Source organism: Amblyomma mixtum, chromosome 1, assembly GCF_055824585.1.
Source record: "Amblyomma mixtum isolate Tamu chromosome 1, ASM5582458v1, whole genome shotgun sequence".
In the NCBI taxonomy this organism is placed as follows: domain Eukaryota; kingdom Metazoa; phylum Arthropoda; class Arachnida; order Ixodida; family Ixodidae; genus Amblyomma; species Amblyomma mixtum.
Window position 1 is genome coordinate 156369284 of NC_143012.1, and position 22200 is coordinate 156391483.

The 22200-nt window shown below is 50.6% G+C and overlaps 1 protein-coding gene across 1 annotated transcript in view; it reads left to right on the plus strand.

The window, feature by feature from the left end:
• Nucleotides 1-11131: 11131 nt before the first annotated feature.
• Nucleotides 11132-22200, plus strand: part of msk (importin-7 msk) — a 35257-nt gene continuing 24188 nt past the window's right edge. The window contains exons 1-5 of the mRNA XM_089558773.1: nucleotides 11132-11324; nucleotides 15589-15998; nucleotides 16641-16887; nucleotides 17713-17807; nucleotides 18792-18965. Of these exons, the coding sequence (XP_089414899.1) occupies nucleotides 11241-11324; nucleotides 15589-15998; nucleotides 16641-16887; nucleotides 17713-17807; nucleotides 18792-18965 (1010 nt within the window). The 5' untranslated portion in view covers nucleotides 11132-11240. The remainder of the gene's footprint in view (nucleotides 11325-15588; nucleotides 15999-16640; nucleotides 16888-17712; nucleotides 17808-18791; nucleotides 18966-22200) is intronic.

Consider the following 22200-nt stretch of genomic DNA (forward strand, 5'->3'; position numbering starts at 1 on the left):
GCAAAAAGACACTATTTGCGGAGTAAATTTATTTATTTACATACAAATAAAATAAATAAGTAAAATACACACATGAAATAAAAATTACAAACAGCAAATTAAAGCGAGGCTAGGAGAGATACATTGGAGTTTATCAACGAAGAAACAATTAAAATTAATAAAAATGCAAAAAGATACTATCACTTCGTGGAGAAGAGTGCTCAGTCTTGCTGCATACGGGTTCTCGACACACCCGGATTGATGACCAGCACACAGCACAATATGTTCACAAACACGCAACGACAGTCACTCAGTCAGTCTTCCTTGAACAGAAACTGTAGACGCCTCGGATTTTTCTGGGCGAATTGCGTGATGACACTGGTGATAAATTCATTTCTGTGCTTCATTACACGCTCTCGGTGCACACTCATCATACAAAGGCCGTCCAGTCTGTCGCTTGTCATCGTTGAGCGTAGCCACGTTTTCACTCTCCTCATTGTACTGAAGGAGCGTTCGACCGTACAGGTAGTAACTGGCAAAGCCAGAGCCACCTCAATGGCTTTTGCAACACCAGGGAAGAATGTCTTGGCCTGATGTAGAAGCTCGCAGTAAGTTATTTCTGATGGGTCCCCAGTTTTGTTGCACCACATCTCGTACCAAGAGATGGCCTCTTCCTTGAAGTTGTCGATGCCGTAAAAGCACTGGAGTTCTTCGGCGAGAACAGCGAACTCAACACGGCTCAAGTGCTTCATTTTTGATGGATGCAGCTGGAGAAGTTTGAAGCTCCTCTCATTGCTTTCAGAAAAGCGCCGAGCTAAAGAAGCAGTGAGGGAGTCCAAGTACGGCACATATATTGCCACACGGTAGTATTCCTCTGGCGACTGAATCCCGTAGTTGTCTCGGTGGGCCTGACGAGAGACTTGTCTTGGTACAGATATCACCACATTTAAGTGATTGGCTGCCTCCCTTGCTGCATTCATGATGTTAGAGAACTCCTCTACAGCGTTTGTCCGGTGGCCGCGAAAAATACGTTGTAGCTCAGTGATGTGGCCATGCACAGAATGGAAGTCCATGGATACACCTTGCAGAATGTTCGTAGCTGGTTCGAGCCGAGCGCTGTACTTCGCTACAATATGCAAGCAGACGATGAAAGATGAGCTTGTTGTTGCGCAGTAGAGGATGTGAGCTCGTTGTCTAGTTGCAGCGTTCGAGCATGATTCCGTGGACGCGAGCTGCTCGAGTGCTTCGACTATGGCCACGTAATGCTGAGAGAAGATCCTAATAGACTTGTACTTTGCAGACCATCTTGTCTCACACAGCATCGGAATGTTGGGCACCAATTTTCTCCGGAGCACGCTCTCGCGGAAGAAGTTTATGGTTTGTTTGATTATCCCAATTGTGTTTCGAATTTCAGAGACGTCGTTCAAATCGTTGATGACGAGATTTAGTTTGTGACTTGCACAGTGGAAAAATAGTGCCTTCGGGAACTGTTTTTGTATAATTTTGTTCACTCCAGCTTCTTTTCCAGCCATTGTAGAGCATCCATCGTACCCCTGTCCAACGAGGTTCGAAAGAATCAGTCCGACATTCGTCAAAAGCTTCAAGATTGCCGCGGCGATGCAAGCGGAGTTTAATTGCTCCAGCTCTACAAATCCCAAAAACTGCTCTCGAACGCACACTTCGACTTCCGCCTTGTCAATAAAGCGAACGCCTATAGACATCTGCTCTTTTCCTGAAATATCTGCAGTTTCGTCAGCAAGAACGGAAAAAGCAAACGCTTTGTTAGTTTCGGTAACTATCTGCTCTCTCAGGATGTCGCCACAGATTGTGATGATCTCGTTCTGGACGCGGACAGAAGTGTACTTGGCATTGCCAGCAGAAGAAGCGAAGTGCTCCTGAAGTAGAGTATCTCCAGCTTCTACACGAAAGTCAAGCAGATCATTGAAGACTCCACTATCGGACTGCTTGCCGCGAATCGGCAAGTCATGCGTCGCGCAAAAGACAATGGTGGAAACTATTGGAAATAGTTTCTCACGGTTCCTTTCAACTTGCGCGTGCAGTGCTCTGTTCAGCTGCTGTACAACGGGTAGCTGCTTGCCTTTCATCACATCCATAAAGTTCTGTGAGGCCGTCATTGCCTCCTGGTGCCATTGGGATTTTACGTGATCCCTGCACGCCTCGTGCATTTTTCTGTAGTTACTGAAAGCGCGCACGATAAAACTACCTTGAGTACCCCGGTGAACACGCGGAGGAAAAATGACGCAAAAACGACAAAAGGCGCCTTTCGCTGTCGCTGAGTACGCAAGCCAGGGGGCGTAATCTCCCAGCCACTGATGTCGAAAAGGCCTCTTTCCAGGTGTTACATCCTTCTTAAAATCATATGTGACATTTGGCGACCATGGCTTAGTAAGAAGACGTAACTTCAAAAAGTCCGGTATGCCAGTGAGTTTAGCTTTGCCTAGAAACTCTCCTAAGTCATATTCTTGAGGCAAGTTATTTGTTTTCTTGATGTTGTCTCCGGACTTCGATCCCAAGCAAGAAGAAAGGGAATCGTTTCGGCTTACTGCGTGACCGGAGCTCGCTGGTGGAGTTCCTTCCATGGAGACGACGACGCCGGCTACTGTCCGGTGATGAAAGGTTGCATCGCTCTGGTCAAATCCGGACTTGAATCCCAAGAAAGGAGAAATGGAATCATCTCGGCCTGCTGCATCACCTGAACTCACTGTTGACAGAGTCCCTTCCATGGAGTCGACGACATCAGCTACTGTCCGGTGATAAAAGCTTGCATCACTCTGTTCAAATGCTACACCGTTGTCACATGTCACACCAGAATCTGCAGGGGCGCATTTGGATAATGCTTCGTCAGACAACCGCTGACGCTTGAAGAAGCGTCGAATATCCATCATTCGGGACCGCGCGAGACAAAGCTGGCTATGGAGTTCCTCGGGGTTGGTAGTGTTAAAAATATATACACATTGATTGGAAAAACGGTTGAATGCGTACGTTGAAAACAAAAAATGACTATGTATGCAGCGAAAACTTATTTACAAGATAAATGCACGCTCGCAGCTTCATACACCTCGCTCCATCTTGCTCGCGCAACCGCACAGTCGAGTATTTGCACACACAGTACTCGCCGCTCGTCGTTTTCTCGTCCGCTGTCTTGGTTCTCAGCTTCGTTGACAACCGGCCACTAAAAACACCGAAGCACAAACAAAGAGGCGCGCACACGCAAGGAACGCCGCGCGACTTCCGAGGGGAAGGGACACTCGCCACTCCGGTCGGAAAATTTGTTTTGTGTGTTTTTATGAGGTTCAGAGCCCCAAAACGACTCAGGCTATGAGGGACGGACGGTCTCTTTACCATGCACTGACATCGCACAGTACATGGGCGCTGTTGGGATTTGAGGCCCAGCCAGAGGTGACAGGCGAGCCAGGCAGGCGCCATCGGGCTGCCTTGACCAAAGGCGCTGGTTTCCAGAGAAGACGCAAGGAACGCTGGTGTGGGGGCGCCTCTGGAGACTGCGTCGCCGTGAACAAAAGCATCTAATCCCCTTTGCCGAAAATTCTGAAAGCGGCGCTTGTACCGAACTGCGCTCTCCCGTGGATCGGAGGAGACAGCGAGCGGCGGCGGCGCCAACTCATCGCCCGCTTGCCCCTGAGCAGTCCGACAAAGCGGGGATGGACACGGCTGATTTGTCCCTCCCTCCTGAAGAATTCATCGGTGGCCGGGGTGTGCACTGTCTGCCTCCGTGTCGCTATCTCTCTAGAGATCAAAGAAACAGGCACACATCTCAAGACGGCTCGAAACACATGCTCGCCGGTGCCGCTGTATGTCTGCAACGACGCGTCCCCGGACGCGGCACTTTGCAGATGTGACCCAAAGCGTGGAAGCAGGGCCGCTTTTACTCTTTTGGCTGAGCGCACCGCCGCCCCTGACGTGCGGCCATCACTCACGGTTCGAGTGAGTGATTTTCCAGGGGGGTGCAGCCGCCCCCCCTTGCCCCCCCCTCCGGACGCCCATGGACCCAAGCCCCTATCGCCCTCAGCCAGCTGCGTTGGACCGCCGCCCACTCGCCCCAACCCGCTGGCGCAGCCGAGGAAATGCGACGAGTGGAGAACTCCCGACCAGCGTCGCCCACTATGCTTCCACTGTGGCGAAGCCGGTCACGTCCTCCGGCACTGCCCATACAGAAGACTGGGCATCCAAGGGTTCTCTTACGACGCTCCACGACCCCGACTCGGCCAGCGACCAGCTGAAATCGAGGAGTTTTTGCGTCGGGAAGAATGCTCACCGCCCAGCCGTCTATCACGTTCCCCGTCGCCTTCGTCTCCGCGCTTTGTATCTCCTAGCCGAGGCTACGCAGTGCGTGGACGCTCCCCCAGCCCACGAAGGTTAAACTGAATAAAGCAGCCTCTGCAGGTGAGGTTGCTTCCGAGCAAAAGAACAAAGATCCTCCATAGACGAAAACCAGAGTCCATGCCTCAACTACGACGACAACACCGACGACAACACCGACGACGACGACGCGGCCTGACTTGAAACTTTTACCGCTGCCCAGTGAAGTAACGTCGGAGTACGCCCACCGCAGCCTCACTACTCGACGAAGCCGAGATCGGACACCGAAGACAACGTACAATACGAGAACGCGAACAAGTGACCTTGAAGTTACGGTCGACGGTCACGCGGTTACTGCCTTGGTCTACACTGAAGCTGACTACTCTGTCATGAGTGGCCCACTCGCTGTCCGACTCAGGAAGGTAACAACAACTTGGGATGGCCCGCTGATCCGCACCGCAGGTGGTAACCTGATTACGCCGTCAGGACGCTGCACCGCGAGAGTTACTGTAAATGGGAGAACCTATCCGACAACCTTCCTGATCCTACAGCAATGCTCGCGAGACGTGATTTTGGGAATGGACTTCCTGAATGAACATCGAGCGATCATCGATCTAAGTCGATCAAGCTTTCCACGGACAAAGCCATACCTGTTGCGACGAGCGCGACTCATAAGTTGCCTTAAACGTCCTTGACGAAGCATTGAGCGTGCCGCCCCGATCAAGTGTCCTCGCCTGAATAGGTACTAGAGACATCGAAAATGCCGAAGGCGTCATCGAGGGGAACACCCAGTTACTCCTGGATCGAGGATTGGGCGTCGCAAGGGGAGTGGTTGAAATACGAAATGGCCAAGCCCAGGTGCTGCTAACCAACTTCACCGGAGAATACCGGCATCTAAACAAAGGTACGACGATTGCCTTTCTTGACGAGCTGCCAGACATCAGAGACATATTTGCCCTCCCCGACCAACCAGCAGAACCATCAGACCAAGGCCATCAACCCACGTTCGACATCAACCCACGTTCGACATCAACCCGACATTACCCCGGAGCAGACAAGACCAAATACGCAGTCTTCTTCAAAGGTACAGCGATTGCTTTTCATCAGCATCGAATGTGCGACGAACCCGGCTTGCCAAGCACCGCATTGTAACAGACGAACACGCCCGACCACTGCGGCAGAGCCCCTACCGCGTGTCGCCGATAGAACGCCAAGCTATCCGCAAGCAAGTAGAGGAAATGTTACGTGACGACGTCATCCAGCCATCAAGGAGCCCCTGGGCAGCACCAGTTGTCCTAGTGAAAAAGACGGCATCCTTCGCTTCTGCGTCGATTACCGCCGCCTGAACAGCATTACGAAGAAGGATGTCTATCCCCTCCCCCGCATCGACGACACATTGGATCGGCTATGCAACGCTAAGTACTTCTCATCGATGGACCTGAAGAGCGGCTACTGGCAAATTGAAGTCGACGAAAGAGATCGCGAGAAGACTGCGTTCATCACACCAGACGGACTCTTCGAGTTCAAGGTGATGCCATTCGGCCTCTGCTCTGCCCCAGCGACGTTCCAGCGAGTAATGGATACGGTACTCGCAGGCTTGAAGTGGCAAATTTGTCTAGTCTACTTAGATGACGTTGTTGTCTTCTCCTCAAGCTTTGAAGACCATCTCAGAAGGCTTCAAATAGTTCTGGAAACAATCAAATCTTCAGGACTAACACTGAAACCAGAGAAGTGCCATTTTGCCTACGAGGAGCTGCTGTTCCTTGGTCACGTCGTAAGCAAGGATGGAGTTCGCCCAGACCCTCAGAAGACGGCTGCGATCGCACAGTTTCCACAGCCTAATGACAAGAAAGCTATACGCAGATTCCTTGGATTGTGCGCTTATTACCGGCGATTCGTCAAGGACTTTTCGCGCATCGCTAAACCTTTGACCCAACTTACCAAGGCTGACGTGCCTTTTAAATGGGAAAGGCCGCAAGAGGAAGCTTTCAAAGAGCTGAAGCACCGCTTACAGTCCCCTCCTGTGCTCGGGCACTTTGATGAAAACGCCCAAACCGAAATCCATACCGATGCAAGCAGTGTGGGCTTAGGAGCGGTCCTCGTTCAGAAAAATGGAAGACAGGAGAAAGTTATCGCGTACGCTAGCCGTTGACTGTCGAAAGCCGAGGCCGACTATTCGACCACCGAGAAAGAATGTCTCGCCATTATTTGGGCCACGTCGAAATTTCGCCCCTACCTGTACGGACGACCATTCAAGGTTGTGAGCGATCACCATGCTCTGTGCTGGCTAGCCAATTTGAAAGATTCCTTCGGCCGCCTTGCTCGTTGGAGCCTGCGCCTTCAAGAATTCGACATAACTGTAGTCTACAAATCTGGCCGCAAGCATTCCGACGCAGACTGCTTGTCGCGAGCCCCCGTCGACGCAGCACCGGAAGAGGAAGACGGCGACGCTTTCTTAGGACCGGTAAGCGCCAGCAGTTTCGCGCAGCAGCAGCGCTCGGATCCTGAGTTGCAAAGCCTAGTTGATTACCTGCAAGGCAAGACCGCATCGCCTCCCCGGGGGTTCAAGCGCCAACTGTCGTCCTTCGTCCTTCACAATAATGCCCTCCTGAAGAAGAGCTTCGCGCCCAACAGGACAGTAGTGCATCTTCTTATCGTGCCCAAAGATCTCAGGCAAGAAATTATGCAGGCATGTCATGATGAACCGACTGCAGGGCATCTCGGTATTGCTCGCACATTGCACCGCATCCAGGAGAAGTACTATTGGCCGCGGCTAGCTACCGACGTTTCCCATTACGTGAAAACGTGCCGTGAGTGTCAGCGACGCAAAACGCCTCCGACTAGACCAGCCGGACTCTTGAACCCCATACCACCGCCAACTAAGCCCTTTCAGCAAATAGGGATGGACCTCCTCGGCCCCTTTCCGACCTCTTCATCAGGAAACAAGTGGATCATCGTGGCCACCGACTACATGACCCGCTACGCCGAAGCAAAAGCGTTGCCTAGTGGTACCGCAACAGAAGTCGCAAAATTTTTTGTCGAACAAATTCTCCTGCGACACGGCGCCCCGGAAGTGCTCATCACAGACAGAGGAACGGCGTTTACAGCGGAGCTCACGCAAGCCATTTTAAACTACAGCCAGACAAGCCATCGGAGGACCACTGCCTATCATTCACAAACCAACGGACTCACAGAACGTCTGAACAAGACCATCGCAGACATGCTCTCCATGTACATCGACGCCGAACACAAGACGTGGGACTCCATTCTGCCCTACGTGATCTTCGCTTATAATACTGCCGTCCAGGAGACAACCAGGTTTACCCCGTTCCAGCTGGTATACGGCAGGAAGCCCACGACAACACTCGACGCAATGCTCCCGCACGTTTCCGACGAAGACAATCTCGACGTCGCCGCCTACCTTCATCGCGCCGAGGAAGCCCGAAGACTTGCGCGGCTTCGCATTCAAGACCAGCAGCACACCGACGCCCGACGCTACAATCTGCGCCGACGAGACACACATTACAAGCCAGGTGATCGGGTTTGGATATGGACGCCAGTTCGCCGCCGTGGATTGAGTGAAAAGTTGCTGCGACGCTACTTTGGCCCGTACAGGGTTGTCCGTCGCATCGGTGACCTCGACTATGAAGTCATCCCCGACGGCACGACAGCATCTCAGCGACGCCGCACACGCCCGGAAGTCGTACATGTCGTACGCCTGAAGCCATATTATGAACGCTAAATGACTCGAAGTTTGCATTCTCCGTGTTTATTTTCATTTTAAAGCATCGAGACGATGCTTCTTTGAGAGGGGGTTAATGCCACGTATCATTGTAGTGTCTGTTCTTTCGCGCAAGGCCGCAGGAAAGGGGTGTTATCATTTTTGTTCGTGACGCGAGAAGCGACAGGACTAATCTCGATTGATCACAGCTATGCCGAGCTGCATCTACGTGTTTCCAGATTACTCTAGATGATCTCGACCTGTTATCTCGAAGTTTCCTTGCCGGATTTAAATTGAACGATGCCGCGAGCAGCGGGCATTCGTAGTTCGACGACTGACGAGCACGTTTGTTGGTTACGCCGCCGCCGCCGCAGTGCGGTCTGTTAGAAACATTGCGGCACGCAATGTTCGACTGTGTAGTGGCGCGCACCTTTTGGGTACTAGTGTCACGAATGTTCGTAACCCGCCTGGAAGCGCGCACTAGTTCACGCGAGCTGTTTACAAATATGCTCTTGTGTGTCGGCATGTTCGTTTTGTGGCGGCAGCGTGGAGCGGCTTCCTTAAATGGGCGTCCGCAAAGAGCAATGTTTCCAATGTTGCAGCGCCTCCGCACGCGCCTCTTTGAGCAAGCATTCGTGGACGCACTGACAATGAGCGAGGCTGAGTTCTTGCGCAAATGGTCGACATACTTTATCGTCCTGCGCGGCGGTCGAGTGTCGGCTTTCATACTGCCATACTGACGTGCTCAGTGCTGCGTCACTGCGCATGTGCTTGAAAGATCATACTTCAGTTCAGCAGTTTTTCATTGTATTTTTGTTCACATTAGAAAAAAATAAACTTCTCTTTCTACGCCGCCGCCGAGTGATTCAGTTCTTTTGCGGGCGCAAGTCAGCCCAAATAAAGAGCTTCATTTCCAGGTCTTGTTGGTGTCCTACTGACCGCTCGATTGCCGTCACTACAACGTGACAATATCTTTCTTTTAACATGAGACAATGGGGTAGTCAGTAAGGCAGTGCAATGAGTAGACCATTTACTGTAGCGTTGGTCAATTCAAAAGCGCAGCCGACTGTGGCTTCGATGCGAAACAATTAAGTTACTCCTAGCGACGACTAGGGACCAGCACACTGCCAGAGCGCCGTCATCCGCCGCCCTCTTAGGCGGCACCGCCGCAGTCAGCTCGCGAAATCCGGTGCAGCGAACGTCGCGCACTTGTCGCCTACTTTAAAGATGCGGCAAGGAGCGATCCTTTTTTCGTCATTACAGCGCTAGAATGCGTAGCTCGAGCAGCGCGGTTCGGTGCTGCAGTAGGCTGTTGCTGCGCCGTCGGACGGCACTCTGAGGCTACACCAAAGTGCCATCTGACTGCCTGTTTTAGTGTGTTCCTATTGAAATATGATTTAGCACGAAAAAAGTACGTAGCTGAAGCGCACCAGATTGTACGCTTTTCGAAACTCGGACGCCTACGGGCACTTTCCATCCACAGACGCCGCCATATTCTCGGTTAACGCCGCAAACCGAGGTCGCCAAGCTCGGTTCGCGATAACCATGGTTAGCGGCGTAAGCGCGGTTTGGTTCGCCGTGTGAACAGTTGTGACAGTAGTTTGCGGAAACCGTGGTTACCTTAACCAATGTGAGATTAGAGAGTTTTAGTATAGCGTTAGCGTGATAGCGGACCTAAGGGAAATTACGTTAGCGTGCCGCAAGCAACTTATCCCCACAGACAGTTTTAGTGTAGCGTTTTGAAAACGCTAAACGCCATCTGCTTGACATGGATGCCAACGCTCCTTCTAAAATGGTTGACATTGCCGCTAACTTGCCAAAGTATAATATTTCTGAGTTTGTTAAACGAATTATTAGTGCAGCGTTCATTTCCGTCTGCAAAATTACCCCGAAATTAAAAAAATAAATAAAATAGAAACGTAAAATAGTGGCGCCATCTAGTAAAGGCAATGTTAACTACAAGCCGTTGGAGCAAGAATATTTGTTATCACATGACGTCTAATGTTAAAAAAACTTTTGTAAATTTAATATAAACTCTCTTTACATAATTTAAGTCCATAAAACACCGCGAAAAGCCTCCAAATCTATTTTTGTCTCGTTCCAGACGTTTTTGCTGGTTTCTGCTGCGTTTCGGGCCGTTGCAGACGGTAGCAGTGCAGCTGGAGGTGCTATTAGGCTTGCGCGCTCCAGAATCGAGAGCGTATCTTAAAAACAGGGCTGAATTGCAGCTTAAATTTTATCGTCGAAGCAAGGTAAGTCATAGCGAAAAGCAAAAACACGAGTAGTTGCCGGTAAACATGCCGACCGGAATCGCAAGAGCTGCTGAATCGGCTGAAGCGGGCGGCTGTCGCTTGAAAGGACGCCGCCATGTTTCCACGCTAAGGGCGCAAATGCCGCAACGCTAAATTCTGGTACGCTAACGCTATTTCCCCGTTAGCGTTCTGCGCATGCGCACTCTGGACCCGCTATTCCGCTATGCACGCAATTACGCAAAGCCCGCTATACTAAAACTCTCTATTGTCTCACTGCGCCATTTCCTTTCCTCAAAAATGCGTTGCATTCAAAGGTGTTTTCAACGGGCAAGGAGTCGCGGCGACCGGGCGATGTGCTCTAATCAGAAGTTGTTTCAGAGCTATTTAATGTACCTTTAGTCATGCCGAACTCCGTTTGCCCCGGCCCCGGAGTTGGCTCCTCGAACGATCGAATGAATGAATGAACCTTATTCCCGTCATCATGAACAAACGAGCGCGTAGCTCAGGTTTAAATCCTCGCGGTTAAAAATTGTATGTTCTCAACGTGGAGTGATAAAACGCAAAATAAAAAAAAAAAAGCTCTGCCAGCTGCCTGTTCTGCGCGCAGTGTACGTCACATATTTTAAATGAAAACTAAACACAGTTTTTAGATTGCAAGTGTTTAACTATAGCAGAATTTACAGCTAACAAAAACACATCAGAGTGCAACAAACAGTTTTTAAAACTTCTATACAATCCAGGTCAACGTTTTTAGATCTAAAAACGTTGATCCAGTCAGCAATAATTTTTGTGACGGGCAACTTTCCGCTATCACCGCCGGGCGGCGCAGCCGCTCTTTCACTTGGAGCATGTCTCGTGGGTGCGTCACCGGTGCACGGTTCACGCGGTTCACGTGAAGGCTTTTTTAACCGTAGTTTTTCGCTCCTTGGTGCCTCACAGCTTGCTTAACCATGGACGCCGCCCAGCTCATCGAGATCCTCCGCGCCACAATTGATCCAAACCAGCGCGAGACAGCGGAAAAGCAGCTCGAACAGGTGACTGCATGGCGAAGAGCGGCTCTCAATGGGCCATGAATGGCGCCATTGCTGTGATGAGGGGGGGGGGGGGGGGGGGGGGGTGGCCCGAGGGTTCCCGAGCTCGAACATTTTCTTGCGCGGCAGTCGGCCCCCGTGGACTGTTCTAGAAAGAACGTCCCGGCCACCGTTTCCGATGACACGCCATCGCTGCCTTGAGGCCATGGGCAGAGCGATCGTGGACTGTCGCGTCTGGGCACGACGCGCCTCGTTTCTAGAAGTGCCTGCCCGTCGGTGCCGGCGTGGTTACCGGGCAGCGCTGACGAAATGTCAGCCCGCGCAATGTCTCGGGCGCCCATCGCCCAACCACGCGGCGTCAGCGCTTAGCCCGAGCCCAAAGTAGGGTCCTCGCGGCGTGGGCCCGCCGGCATGTCATCTGCCATCCCTGCTAGGGCTGACTCGGTCGGGCCGCATTCTGCGCGCAAAAGCGTGTTCTGCGTGCTGGCGTATCCGTCTTTCGACGAAGCGCTGTCAGCGCGATTCGGAAGGTTGGTTCGCGGCCCCCGATCCTTTTCACTCGCGCAGCCACAATGGCGTATTGTGGCGGGTGACCGGCCCTACCCGGGCTGCCAGCGACGCGCTGACATGCCGTGCCTTTTGCGTGCTGCGCATGTCGTTGCCGAGCGGCCGGCAGGCGTTCCGATGGAGCCTTGGGTCGCCCATCGGCACCTGCCCGGGGCCGCGCACCCGAATCGTGCTGACGGGGCGAACGCGCACGTGTCGAAGGGCGATCGGTCGCAGCACGTGGCGCCTGTCGCCCTGCGTGCGTTCCAACTCCGCGGAGATGCGATCGCAGGACTTGCCCCGCGGTAGTTGTGGAACCGTGCGGGAAAAGGGCGTGACAGTGGCGCCGAGGGCGGGGATCTTGCCTTCAGACACCTACGTTGTTCGTAAGGCAGGTTGCTTCACCAGAGTGCCCGGGCTGTCATCGCCTCTTAGATCATCCATGTGCTGTCAGTTTGTGCAGGTAATTAATCACCGGGGGGACCGTTAGTCGCCTGTGAGTATGGTGGATTGTTCTTGTTTGTAAAAGATTGCTAAAGTTCAACGACCTCCCCCTTTCGTTCATCTGAGGCTTCAGATTAGCAGTGACAGCAGGAAAGCTGTGGAAGAGCTTCTGACTCGTATCCTCTGGCTGGTTAATTTGATTTAGAGCATTCACTGTTTTAGCATTCAACACTCAGCATTAATACAGTCCAGGGCCAGCAAACATTAGCCAGTCACTGCAGGGCCCTTTTCTCATTCCTGGTTTCATTTTCATGTTGTTCAACTGTACCCTTGCATACATGTTAACTTCTAATGCTTCCATATAAATTGCTTTTAATGAGCAACTTGTAACAGGACTTCTGTTCACACTTATGCACATGCTTTAACATTAAAAATGTGGAGCAGGCTTTTTTTCATATGTCACAGTTGTTTGCTGTTGTGTATCTGAACGCCAGTGATGCCTGCCTGCCTTTTAAGTTTCCTCCAGTTCTGTGGATAATAATAGGCGCCAGTGTGCTGTCAGTGCATGTTAAATATCCCCAGGTAGTCAAAACTATCCTTCCTTCTTTTCTTCCTTCTCTCACTCCCTGGTTTATCCTTTCCCTGACTGTGTGCCAAGTGTTCACCAAGATGTGAGGCAGATACTGTGCCATTTCCCTTCCTCAAAAACCAATTTACCAATTTATTTTTACTGAATTAGCCAGTAAAAGTGCTATTGCAAATACAGCTCACTGAAGTGCATGCACAAAAATGCTGGTGTGGCATTACGTTCACCACTCCCCATTGTTTTGCTTGTTTTGCGGGGTTTTGTTTGCATCCAAAGTTCATTCATCAAGTGCATGTGCTTTATGTTACCAGCCTTTCAGTCTTGGCACTCAGTCTTTCCAAACATGCAGTTATAATTCGGCAATCGAAAGTCGCATGGCATCTTAGTCTTGCCTTTGGTGGGCTAGGGATGTATGATGGTAACTGTAACAGAGACCCTCTCATTCATTTGACTCCTAAGTTGAGTTATGTTCAATGTTACATATTTGTACAGTGCTCTGAGACATGCCTGTTAACTTCACAGAAATAAAGGTCATGACATTACATTAATTTTGGCTAATTGGGGTTGCGGGATACTTGTGTGAATGAGTGAGGTGCTTATTTAGAACTGAAATGGTGGCTGGAGAGATGCCACTTGTAATTATGCATGTGGCAACTAATTAAAAGTTGTAACTCATGAGCAGCTATCTACTAAGTGGGCAAAATGTAGTTATCATCAGCAGCAGCCTGACTACACCCACTGCAGGACAAAGACCTCACCCATGTCTCTCCAGTTACCTTGTCCTTTGCCAGATGTGGCCACCGTATCCCCGCAGACTTTTTAATCTCATCCGCCCACCTAGCTTTCTGCCACCCCTGCTACCCTTGCCTTCTCTGAAATCCACTCTGTTACCCTTAAGGACCAGCGGTTATCTTGCCTTCGCATTACATGCCCTGCCCAAGCCCATTTCTTCCTCTTGGTTTCGACTGAGATGTCATTAACCCACGTTTGTTCCCTCACCCACTCCGCCCTCATTCAGTTAATGAGCAGTTATCTCAAAGTGAGATGTTAAAGGAAAAGCTTGGTGTGTCAAAAGCTATGTTATGGCTCGATAAAGGCCCCACAGAATCTGCTGGTCTCCTGGTGATGTAAAGGGGAGGGCTACGGGTGGACGGTGCAGTGGGCGTGCAATAGGTTCTCTGTTGCCCTCAGTGCCTGTAATTTTGTTGGTGTATCATTTAAGTTCTCATGAAATCAGCATTGCTATGAAGAAGCAAAAAACTGCCTGCAGCCACTGGTGGCATTGTTTTGCTTATGCAGTAGTGGCAGTTAAAGAGTTGGTGATGTTTTGGCAGTTGCGTGCAAAGGCAAGGCATGTGAGTAGCGTCAAAACCTGCCAAAGCTGGGCCTACTCTCCCACATGCCCTGGCATGTATCTAGATGTGCAGGTGCTCTTACGGGTTGAGCTGTGCACTATTTACTTTGTCTGTGTCCAAGACAGGCAGTCTGGCTTTGGTAAAAGCCTGTTTGACAGAAATTCTGTTTGTAAATTGTATACTTGTAATGGTGAGAGTACAAGTTTAACCAAATGTTGTGCTTTCAGAGCATTCTTTGCTGTTGTAGGATGCAACTTGAACAACAGTGGGCCTTGGTCTGAGGCATCTTGTATTATTTTGATGACCAATTGCAACAGTAAAATGAGCTTTTTAATGTATGATTATTTCCAACAAGCCAGTTCTTGGGCTAGTAATTTCGCCTGTTCAGCTGTTCAGCTTGTTGTTCAGCTTGTTGGGTAACAAGAAACACTAACGACAGACTACTTTTTGTTGTGAAGAAATTGTTTGGTGGTTCGGAATACAGGTGGAGCTTCACTGCAGGCTCAAGTCGTGTCTGCCTGTAGTGCAAAATATGTGCATGTTGGCAGCACATGGGTATGCCTTGTATGCAAAAGGCTTAGAAATTGGCCTGTACTTCTGACTTTTGAAAGTTATTGTCAAGGCAGGTGCATTATTATTGCCTCCTGCGGCTCAGCAGAGGCCATTGAGATCATTGTGTTAGTGGCTGAACACATTAGTACCTCCATGTTAAGACTGCATGCTTTCAAAGTGGTTAATGGTCCCTTTCGTGTGTACATATTTGGCAAGGTTCTTGGATCATTTGTTACACAGTTCACTATAAATCACTCCGCCACTGCTAGGCTTTCCAAATATTGAGTGTAATTGGATACAACTCAAGAATGCCATGGCAAATGCCTCCTTAAAGTAGGCCTTCCAGCAAGTGTCATTGATTTTGATGACATTGTGAAATAAAGTGTAAGCAGGTTTGATTAACCGGATTAGCTGCTATGTCACTGGCTGGAGGGCCTTCGTTGAGAAGCATTTGCTACTGTGTTCTTGAGTTGCGTCTGGCCGTAGTGTCATGCAACTGCATTTAGGCAGATCAGAGCTTTCTCTATGATTGAGCGCTGCTGTGGTGTAATGAGGCCTAGCTGGACAAATGAGTTTTCTGTTGCGCTGGTTTTACTGTGCTGCAGTCTGGCTGTGCAGTTCATGAGGTGTCACACTGCTTGGATACTAGGGTGGTCCCATTACTTGGTGCGTGGGAGGAATGGAAAGGAACAAGTGCCTTCTTGTTGCTGCCCCTTCCAAACGGGGGTTTTGTGGGCATTGGCCGAGCAGTCTGAGCAGCATTGTTTCCGGGACCCTTCCGCAGGTGCACAAGATCATTGGCTTTGCGCCGTCGCTCCTGCAAGTGGTGATGACAGCCAGCCTGGACATGCCCGTCCGCCAGGCGGGCGCCATCTACCTCAAGAACCTGGTGCTCCAGTTCTGGCAAGAGAAGGAACCCCCGCCGCAGTCGCAGCCGCAGCCACAGCCCCTGCCCTTCCACGTGCACGAGCAGGACCGGGCCATGGTGCGCGACGCGCTCGTGGACGCCATGGTGCACGCCCCCGAGCTGATCCGAGTGCAGCTGGCCTCCTGCCTGAGCTGCGTGCTCAAGCACGACTTCCCAGGCCGCTGGACGGGTGTGGTGGACAAGGTGTCCATCTACCTGCAGTCGCCCGAGAGCGTTGGCTGGGCCGGTGCCCTGCTCGCCCTCTACACGCTCGTCAAGAACTATGAGTGAGTGGCTGGTTCATTTTCAGGCCACGTGTTGTGCACGGGTGTGTTGGATGGAGAGTGAAAAGCTCCTGGGGTTCTTCAATGTGCACTGACATTGCACACCAGAGGCCCGCGTACTGTGCGATGTCAGTGCACGTTGAAGAACCCCAGGTGGTCGAAATTTCCGGAGCCCTCCACTACGGCGTCCCTCATAGCCTGGGTCGCTTTCAAACAAGGCAATGAGAAGTGCAGCTGCTTTCTTCATAATCAAATTCTAACTTAAAAATGCTAGACAATGCTTGAGGTGATGCTTGCTGCTTTGACCACCACCGTGCTGAGAATTCTGACGTTGTTTTGGGCTGCGAAATGCGTTGTGAACAGAACACTATAACAGGTGGCTCAGGCATCGAGCCTTATCCAAGTTCGGTATTGTGGGACCACGTGGTTTTAGGAATGATCATTCCTATTTTTTGTTCAGCATGTTGATCTGGTATGAAAAATGGAGTAGTGAGGACAAGAACAGTGTGTTAGATAATGCGTCTCCCTTTTTTTTTTCTGGCATAGAATTTAGATTCTGTTGCAAAACGGAGATGACCTGAGTCTTTGTTTCTTCAGCACTTGTAAACAGTAGAAGGGACTCACCTGCTGCAATGTGTGGCACAGGTACAAGAAGCCTGAGGAACGGGAGCCCCTGCATGAGGCGATGCAGCTGCTGCTTCCGTTGTTGCAGCAGCGCCTAGCGCAGCTGCTGGCCGACCAGTCTGAGGCCTCAGTGCTGTTGCAGAAGCAGATTCTCAAGATCTACTTCGCGCTCGTCCAGTACCACTTCCCTCTGGGGCTCATCTCGCGCGAAGTCTGCACCCAGTGGATGGAGCTACTACGTGTCATCCTCGACCGTCCCGTCCCCGACGTGAGTGGACGCCTGCTCGCTTTGCTGCTGATTCTGCAGTGGGGCCGGGTGCCTGTGTGAGCTACCTCTAAAATGAACCTGGTTACAGCCCAGAAGAAATGGCCGTTTTGGTGCATCCTTTCTTAAAAAGTTTGGCTACTGCATTGTTGTTCTTGGTCACATGCTTAGGGGAATCCCCCAAGGTGGAGTAAATTTGCTGTAAGGGAGCAAATTACTCATTGGCATCCACCCAAGGGCAGCCATACGGCTACAAAGGAAAGCTATCTAGCTTCCACAGAAACTTGGTAGTTAAAGAAAAATTTGTCCTGGTCAGGGGTTAGAACCTGGGACCACCTCTTCACTGGAGCAGTCACTCTACCAGCTGAGCTAATCGGAACGGCTAGCATATGGTAGGGTGAGAGCGCATTGATCAATAACTCGAAGTGGGAACTGTGTTGGTCAAATGTTTTTTGTTTAACTACGAAGTTTCTGTGGAAGCTCTGTGGCTTTCTTTTGTAGTTGTGCTTGGGTAAATGCCAGTGGATAATTTGCTCCCTTATTGCAATGCAATTGGAGGCAGGACATAACCTTCAGCTCTATGTTGTGAACCCTGTGCCATGTTAGCATTTCAGTGGGCATGATGAGAGAGGTAGGCTGAGCTTAGCTCTTATGGCCTGCCCATCATGTAGTATCTGGGCTGTCAGACGTGGGCCAGCCCCACAGAGGTTTGAGCCAATGAGTCTACTGGGGCGTAAGAAGGTGTTGTGCCCAGTGGCAAAACGAGGAATCTTTCTGCAGACTTATGTGGCTACAGGGAGTGCCTCCCCCCCCCCTCTGCTTGCGCAGGTGGCCAACCAGGTGGACGAAGATGAGCGGCCCGAACTCCCCTGGTGGAAATGCAAGAAGTGGGCCTTCCACATTGTCACACGCATCTTCGAGAGGTGGGTTGGCTGGGGCCCAGTCAGCTTCGGCTGGTGCGTGCAGGCTCTCTTGTCGGCATGGACCTACAGCATTGGCAAGATGCCAGCTCGTAGTGCAGTAAAGGTGCTCTCGTACGGGGCATCTGGAGTAGACCCGTCTTACAGAATGCCCTTTTTTCGCCTTCTATTTTTGTGATGGTGTTGCTAGACAGTTTAAGGTTCTGAGGCAAAAAGTGTGCACATACTACATTGCTAGTTAGTGACTGCATTTGCATGTGCTGATTATAACCTGGAGCCTGTGCATCTCACGTGTAATGTTTTCTGCCGTATGATGGCCTAGGTGGCTGTCTACCCTTCTATATGGGCATTCAGATGTGTGTACATTGGGGGTTCAGAGGTGATGATGTGTGCGTCTTGCCACCAATTATTTATTTCCAGAGCTTTATTCACCTCATAGGTGTTCTAAGCAGGAAGGGTTATGGGCAGGGAACGCTTTTTTGATAACGTCGTGTAATTGTCACAGTGGAACAAAGAAATATACGGACTGTCCACCTCTTTTGCAAGATGTGGAGCCCCGTAAGGAATGCATGAAGATTTTTCTGCTACACAGAAGATGTGTGGAAAAGAAACGCACTAGGGCAACCCAGGTGCTATCCACATGTGATGTGTCAGGTGCATGCTTGACAGCTGCTGGCATCTGCCAGTTGCGCTTGTCACCAGCATGAGCTGCACACGTGCACTAGAGCCGGGGGGGTTAGTTGTCAACCAGTGAAGCTCAGGAGAGAGGGCAGAGGAGGAGGAGGAGGAGACGGATGTGTGGACTGGCCATCTGAAAGAGGCCAATCTCTCTTGGCAGTTTCATAGCATTAGTGCACATGGTACAGAAGAACAGAACAGTCTCTGGGAAAGACACTGAAACTGTTACCATGCTCTGCTCGGGGGCTTCTTGAGGTCGTTATTGGGTGCAGTCTCCTCGGGTGACATCGGGGCACACCGTGCGTGCAGGTACGGCAGTCCTGGCTCGGTGGCCAAGGAGTATGCCGAGTTCTCCGACTTCTTCCTCAAGGCGTACACGGAGGGCATCCTGCAGGTGGTGCTGCAGGTGCTCGACCAGCACCGCCAGAAGGTGTACGTCTCGCCCCGTGTGCTCCAGCATGCCCTCAACTACCTGCGCCATGCGTGAGTATATCTCTTTACGTCAGGAACGAGATGGGACATGGGCTCTCAGAACACCAGAATCTAATGTCGCCGCCGCAGTGGCTCAGTGGTTATGGCGCTTGGCTGCTGCTGACCCAAAAGACGCGGGTTCGATCCCGGCCGCAGCGGTCGCATTTCGATGGAGGTGAAATTCTAGAGGCCCGTGTACTGTGCGATGTGTGTGCGCGTTAAAGAACCCCAGGTGGTTGAAGTTTCCGGAGCCCTTCACTACGGCGTCCTTCGTAGCCTTAGTCGCTTTCGGACGTTAAACCATATAAACCAAACCAAACCCAGAACCTAATGTTGTCACCACTGAATTTTGGGTTTCATCCTTCATTTTCATTGAAGTGGAAAAACCTGTTAATCGTAAAGGAATACTCGTGACTTATAAGGTTCAAATGGTGAAAGTGCAGTGAGAATCGAGTAGCAAATACTGTTCGCAGAATGTTCGGAGGTTTGAATATTTGCGCACCCCTACCCGTGATACCTCTACGGTCTTGCCAGTCCCGCAAGCACCTGAACATATATTCTCTTCGACGGGGTTGGGGTTAGGTCTGCTGTGAACACAAAGACAGTGGTAGGCAGCCCATATTTTTGCTCTGTCGGCCTGTGTAAGGGCTGTTCCTCTGTGATGCCTTTGTCCCCCCACTGCCAGAGGCGGCCCTGTGCTGTCCTGTGCACTTGGCCGTAAGAAAGCAGTGGCACAGGAAATGGGGCACTGCACGGCGAAGGGCCTGTGCTCTCTGTGTGCACTGGCCTGTACGCTTCACTGCGACGCAGGCTGCCTACAAATCGTGTCCGTGGAGCAGTGCACTGTTGAAGGCAACATGTGCTGGAGGGTTGACTATTTTGTTGCCATGGGCAACAAAATGACTGTTTTTGATAGGTTTCAGACATGATTTTTGTCCTGCAAGATAGGTGAGGTGTAAAAAAAATGCAATATGCATGAAAGTGATAGCAATAGAACGTGCTTCCTGAAGACGTTTATGTCAGCACTAATACTTTGTGTGAATATTGCGAAAAAAATCTGCTAACACAAGAAAGTTGAAAATTAAAAAAAAAACTATATTGACAGTACCGTATTTACACGATTGTAAGTCGACCCATTTTTCAAAATTTGAAAATCCGAAGTGGGGGGGGGGGGGGGTCGACTTACAATCGAAACCAAAGCACCACACTATAAATAAAGGCGAGACAAGCGTGGTTGCATTTTTTGCTGCGCGGCTCCGTCGCATCGTTCTTGCCTCCGCGGCTCCGTCGCATCGTTCTTGCCTTGAGCAGCTATGTCAACGCGCAGAACCGGCATCCCCGCCCCACGCGAGGCGGCCCGCTGATGGTGGCTGTCGATAAGCAGCAAACCAGCACCAACCCACTCCCCACACGTGGCCGCAGATTGCGTATGCTGATAAGCGGCGGCGGCCCGATAACGCCTTCGCGTTCTACTCTTAATTTTTTTTTGTTTACTTTCAACCGCGCACTCGGCGCCGAAGGGAGCGTCGGTAGTTGATGGAAGGGCTGCTGTTCCAATCGTGGCGGCACCCCCCTCCGAACCGCAGCGGCACCAGGGAGTGTCGGTAGCCGACGGAAGAGCCGACGCCGCTCGCGCGTAATTTCTCTCTGGCTCTGACGCATTCGACTACTGCCGGCCGCGTTTCACAAGTGTTTAATGTAGTGCTTCGTCATTCGTCATTTGTGCTCCAGGTCTGATAAGCGACCGGCGCTCGTTCGCGGCTGTCTGTCATTCTTTATGCCGAAGAAACGAACTGCGCGCCGGGCCGCAAGTTCGACCTTTGCACTGAGTGATGCAGGAGTGGCAGCTACAACGAGGCAAAATTTTCAGCTATTCCTCGCGATGTCATGATGTGGCTTTTTGCGAAGTGCAGGATTTCACTGCATGACGATGTTAGAACGACGAACTGTGGGACTGCAGCAGCGATGACGACATGACGATGGCAGCGCTAGCGAGGACGATGGCGCAAGTGTGGACGAGTAGCCCAGTGACTAACATTTTTGTTTTGGAATGTGCCCACGGGCACTCCCGCGTGCGGCAGCCCATAGCAGCTGGTGATCAGCGGAGGCCACAGGATAGTACTGGCGCGTTCTAGTTCTACTTACAAATGACCAAATTTTTTTTTTTTTTCACAATTGTGATGTGGGGGGGGTCGACTTACATTCGAGTCGACTTACAATCGTGTAAATACGGTACCTTTTGCACAAAAATATTAAAAGCATTCTGGACCATACAAATTGTTTTATATTTGTTTATAAATTAGCCATTAAAAGTTTTGAACCCAAAAGCTTTTTGAGCTGGAAATTTTTTTCTGACACTGAATAAAAAAAAAGGCCATTTTCAGGCTGTCCTTGATGTAAATTTTTCACTCCAAGCAAAAAATTTTCCAAGTAAAATGTAGTGTATCAATATAAGCTCGCTAAATTTACTTTCTGAAATAGGCACTTTGAACGTTTTGGAAGAAGCCAAAAAAAGTTGGAGAAAGAAAAAATATATCAGCCATACCTTAAGTCATAATGCACTCACATGAAAATAAATAAGGTAATACAGTGAAACTTTGTTAAAACGAATAGGTAAAAAGTTTTAAAATATTTCAATATAACTGCAATTCATAATATAAAATTGCAGCAAAAAACTCACGCTGGAGAAGCCAAGTTTAATCAGAGAAAGAGACCTTTCCCACAGCTTTAGCATGTTTCGAAGACGTGCGCAGTGATTGTGGAGGCCGCAAAAAAAATGAGTGGCAAACGTCATCTATGTTGGTTTCCACGCTAAGTACAGTCGCCGACCGATTTTTCGGACTCAGCCGGACCCGAGAAATGGTCCGAATAATCGAACAGTCCGAAAAATTCGTGAACTTAAAAAATAAACTTTTCTGCGAAGAACCGCCTTTCAAAATCGCAAAAATCGCCGCTCCCCATGTTCCGCATGCAAGGGATTATATTAGATTCTATCTGAGTCATAGCCGTGCTTTCCTCATGCCTGCACCCTATCACATCATGATACCAGATAGTGCGACGCGGCTGCGGGCGTGCTACGAACGAATGCATTTGCTGCGCGGAGCAAGAACAGTCAGTTTGCATGGGGCAGTGACGTTCACGAAGACCGCGAGGTAACCCACGGGAAGACGCGAGCAGACGCGAGTGCCTCCGAATGCAGCCCCCCTCCCCTCCCCCCTTTTCCAGTCTACCGCGTTTGCTGCCCCGC